The 4,076-nt window shown below is 56.1% G+C and overlaps 1 protein-coding gene and 1 long non-coding RNA gene across 3 annotated transcripts; one reads left to right on the plus strand and one right to left on the minus strand.

The window, feature by feature from the left end:
• Nucleotides 1-537: 537 nt before the first annotated feature.
• Nucleotides 538-2,824, minus strand: LOC107499084. Of its 2 annotated transcripts, none has more exons than XR_001594198.2 (3): nt 2,710-2,824; nt 2,392-2,494; nt 538-1,939 (listed from the first exon to the last, which is right to left on the minus strand). It is a non-coding gene; the product is annotated as an uncharacterized LOC107499084 (long non-coding RNA). The 2 variants fall into 2 exon arrangements; XR_004950035.1 differs by lacking the exon at nt 2,710-2,824 and having other exon boundaries at nt 538-1,424; nt 1,773-1,939; nt 2,392-2,490.
• Nucleotides 2,376-3,867, plus strand: GADD45G (growth arrest and DNA damage inducible gamma). The gene is made up of 4 exons (XM_016122917.2): nt 2,376-2,510; nt 2,729-2,830; nt 2,961-3,174; nt 3,258-3,867. The coding sequence occupies exons 1-4, from the start codon at nt 2,458-2,460 to the stop codon at nt 3,366-3,368; spliced, it is 480 nt and encodes a 159-aa protein (XP_015978403.1). The 5' UTR covers nt 2,376-2,457; the 3' UTR covers nt 3,369-3,867.
• The last annotated feature ends 209 nt before the right edge of the window (nt 3,868-4,076 follow it).

Below are 4,076 nucleotides of genomic sequence, written 5' to 3' on the forward strand. Positions count from 1 at the left end.
GGCGGTGAGGTGGTGGTGGTGGGGGGGGGGGGGAAGGGCGGGCAAGTGGGGAGTGTCTGGTAGAGGGTCAACTTTGCCTCTGGATAAAATGTTTCTTTCCTAATTGAGATGAGTGAAGGCTTCTGTGGGCCATTCAGACTCACCCAATAAACCCATGTGAAGTCATATCCTATGTCAGAAAGGCGGTTTTCCTGAAATGGAATACTTTAAAAATCTGAGCAAAGTAGAATAGCCCCAGGGGGTTGTCAATCAACTCTCTTCCTCAGGGCTGGCTCAGTGCCCACTGGAAACTGCCTGGCTCCCAGTCGGACCTGTCCAGTGGCTTATTCTGGGAGGAGGTGCTGAGGCCTCCTGTGCAGGTAGATTTCTAGTGTTATAAATGGTGGTGGTGGGGACGCTGCTAAGATGTCATAAGTCTTATTTGCAACATTTCCTGGGGGCTTTAGAAGGAATACATTTTAAGAAATGCTTAATTCCTTAAAGTGAACAATACTTGAGTCTCAATCAGTTTAAAATAAACAGTTTTATCCAATCAAGGTATACCATCATTTTATATATCAACAAGAAAGAAAGAAAGGAAACTATAACAAATAAATGCAGCATGATGCTGCCTGCCTCCCGCCATGACGAGACACCGGCTTTCAGGAATTTTAGGTGATCATAAACACCCGGTTCTCGGAATCCAAGCGTTGGCCTAATTTGCAGCTGTCCTCTGCTAGCTAACCACCGGGGGGCGTCAGCCGCCAGCTCACTCGGTTATTTTTCTTCACCATTATCTCCGTCTTGCAGCAAGCCTGGGCTTCCAGGAATCTTCGCTCCCGCATCTATCTTGCCCAGTCTTCAAGGTCTCGCCTAGAAAAGGGGAGGGGAGCGTCAAGTGCACCCCAGCAATTTCGATGTAGTGCAGAGAGATGCAGACACCCAAAGTGGGCGAACCACCTGAAAGTGCCTGCTTTTAGGTCCAAATTGGTCATATCACAGCAATGTCTATTAACTCTCAAGGTTTCTTCCAGTTGTATTATTCTATTACTGGAAAACAAGCTTTTTAGATAGGCATATTTAAATAATTAAAACATGTCAAAATAGCCTAAGAAATATGGGCTCTTCCTCCGTATTTCGTGCCCACCTCTCCCCCTCTGCCCTCCCCCATGTGTATTTTACAGTCCTTACTCTGACTTTCATTAATAGGTATCTTGGATGGGGCTCAGCCTACCCACTAAAAATGGGGAGGTGAAAAGGGCGGGGGGTGGCTGGTCAGGGTCTTTCTGCCAGGCCTGCAGATGGCGCCCCGGGAAAAGGAGTCATAGCTTCATTCCCCAAGCTCCTGGAGACTGGAGACTGGTTCCCAGCGAAGAGCACCTGGCTGCGTAGACAGTGCAACAGCCTTTTCAACTTCCGCGGCTGCTCCGCATCTTTGCCAGGACCTGGTGAGGCGGAATTACGCGCAAACCTGCTACCAGTGTATCAGGGAGCGTGTAGGGGGCGCTCACGGTGGGTCGCAGAAGTGGCACGCGGCCCCGACCCCCACGCGCCAGGCAGCCTGGCGACCCCCACGCGGGGCGCCGCCCTGCCCGTCCCACTAAGCGGCAGGTGGACAGTGTCGCTATGAAGAGAAAGCTTCGATTGTCCCTCTCGCAAACCGCCACACGCCAGACCTCCGCTATTGTGCGCCCTCCATAGAAATGCAAACGAGCCGCGTGCGCCGGCCACAATCTGCTCGCGCGCCCGGCGCCCCGCAGTGCTAGACCGTGGGCGGGGAGCTTGGCTCGGACCTTTCAGCACTGTCGGCTCGGGGCTTTGAGCGTGCAAGAAGGCTTTCCCGGCGTGTTCGGGGGCGTCAGTGTCAGCTGGAGGAGACTGCGCCCAGGCCTTTTATAAGCTTAAAGCCAGTGTTGCGTGTTTTTAAAGTTCCGGTTTCAAAGCAGCAGTCTTGTAAACTCTAAATTAAAAGTAAAGACAAAAATAGAAATAACGAACTAAAGTAAATGCAAAATAAATTATTTAGATTCTACAAAGATACATTTCACAAATTGCAGCGTCCTATTAGCAAGCGAGGGGCTTTTTAAAAAGTAATTTTTCCTTTTAAGGACTTGAAACAACAGCCAAAAAAAAAAAAAAAAACTAGATGAAATCTGCAGGCTCCAGTCTGCCTAGTTACACCCCGACAAAAGCGGCAGATTTGAGGCTTTGTCATCCCCCGCAGCCCTCCCCACGTGGCCTTCTGGCACGAGTCGCGGGCCGCCGCCTCATTTGCATCAGAAAGCCGGCGCTGGCCAATGGGCTCGCAGCTTTGCGCCAGCTGGCGGCGCCTGGGCCACAGCCTATATAAGGGCGCGTGGCGGCGCCGGGGCGCACTCGCTGGCGGTGGGCGCGCCGGGATTTGCTGCATACTTTCTCCTTTCTGTGTCTGCTCCGCCTGCTCCTCTTGTGGATAACTTGCTGTTCGCCGACCGCACCATGACTCTGGAAGAAGTCCGCTGCCAGGACACGGTTCCTGAAAGCACAGCCAGGTGGGTTGACGCCGGATGCCGGAAGTTTTGGGGCGCGGGGTTCCTCGCTATGCCCTGGCCACAGCTAGTCGGGCGGGAGGCTTTGGAGACCGCCAGGTGGGAACCCGCTGCGGACGGGGCTATGTCGGCGGGGCTGGGCGCCAGGGGGTGCGTCCTCGCGGTAGGGGACCCTGCCGCGCTCCGACTAGTCCCTGCTCACCGCGCTGGCTCGTCCGCAGGATGCAGGGAGCCGGGAAAGCGCTGCACGAGCTGTTGCTGTCGGCGCAGCGCCAGGGCTGCCTCACTGCTGGCGTCTACGAGTCCGCCAAAGTCCTGAACATGTGAGTATAAACGCGGCTGGGTTGAGGCGACTGGGGGCTAGGGGAGCGGCGGAGAGACCAAGGAGGTGATATAGTAGGGGCACACGGAGCTCGCCGCCCTGACCTCACCACCCTCTTCCCGCCCGCACAGTGACCCTGACAACGTGACCTTTTGCGTGCTGGCCGCCGATGAGGAGGACGAGGGCGACATCGCGCTGCAGATCCACTTCACGCTGATTCAGGCGTTCTGCTGCGAGAACGACATCGACATCGTGCGTGTGGGCGACGTGCAGCGGCTGGCGGCCATCGTGGGCGCCGGTGACGAGGCGGGTGCGCCGGGAGACCTGCACTGTATCCTTATTTCGGTGAGTGTTCTCCTCCTGGTGTCGCCCCCGTCCCGGCCAGTGGCCAGTGGCCAGCCAGGCTGACCTCTGCGCTCTCCCCGCAGAACCCCAATGAGGACTCGTGGAAGGACCCTGCCTTGGAGAAGCTCAGCCTGTTTTGCGAGGAGAGCCGCAGTGTCAACGACTGGGTGCCCAGTATCACCCTACCCGAGTGACAGCCTGGTGGGGATCCTTGGTCTGATCGACGTGGAGACGTCCCGGGGCGCCTAGCGCGGCGCTGGCTCTGTGGATGCGCCCTCGGAGGGCGCCGGAGTTTGGCGTGGAGACTGGCAGGCGGGGGGCTCGTGGAGAGCAGCGAGGAGGCACGGGTCCCTCTGAGGAGGAGGCCTGGCGGTGGCAGGGGCAAACTGGCCCCAAGTCGAGGACTCTACAAGTGTGGGGAGCGGCTGCTCGCCCAAGAAGGCCGGAGGCGGGACGTTGGCCGCAGGGCCGGGAAGGACAGACAGGCTGGGCAGGCGTGACTCAGCAGCCTTGGCTGTGAGCAGGAAGCAGAGGAAAGGCGAGGCCAGTCGGCCTGGACTTGTACAATTACTGGAGCTCTGATGGACCTAGCAGTCTGCATTGCTGTTTCAAAACGGATCCAGGCGATGCTTTATTTTCTAAAGGATTATACTCCTGCAGCTTTGAATTTTACAATAAACTTACTGAAACAAACTTATTCTCTTTATTGAGGGTAGGGGATCCTTTCTGTGGGGGAGGTGGTCAGCAGAGTTGCAGATGATTGCTGAAACTCTCCTGGAACTCTGGTAGCACCTGTTCTGTCCTCCTGTCTGGGCTGAATTACAGGCTTCTGGGGCGCTGGAAGTAGGGGAGGGGATGGTGGCTGGGAGTTAGAATAGGACTTGAATGCAACTCCTACTTTT

Source organism: Rousettus aegyptiacus, unplaced genomic scaffold (assembly GCF_014176215.1).
Source record: "Rousettus aegyptiacus isolate mRouAeg1 unplaced genomic scaffold, mRouAeg1.p scaffold_m13_p_3, whole genome shotgun sequence".
Taxonomy (NCBI): Eukaryota; Metazoa; Chordata; class Mammalia; order Chiroptera; family Pteropodidae; genus Rousettus; species Rousettus aegyptiacus.

What these genes read in the sequence shown, in the direction of transcription:
- GADD45G (XM_016122917.2), top strand. Translation starts at nt 2,458, where the DNA reads ATGACTCTGGAAGAAGTCCGCTGCCAGGACACGGTTCCTGAAAGCACA. An exon ending in GTTCCTGAAAGCACAGCCAG is followed by an intron (nt 2,511 to 2,728) that starts GTGGGTTGACGC and finishes GCTCGTCCGCAG; the next exon opens with GATGCAGGGAGCCGGGAAAG. An exon ending in TCCGCCAAAGTCCTGAACAT is followed by an intron (nt 2,831 to 2,960) that starts GTGAGTATAAAC and finishes CCGCCCGCACAG; the next exon opens with TGACCCTGACAACGTGACCT.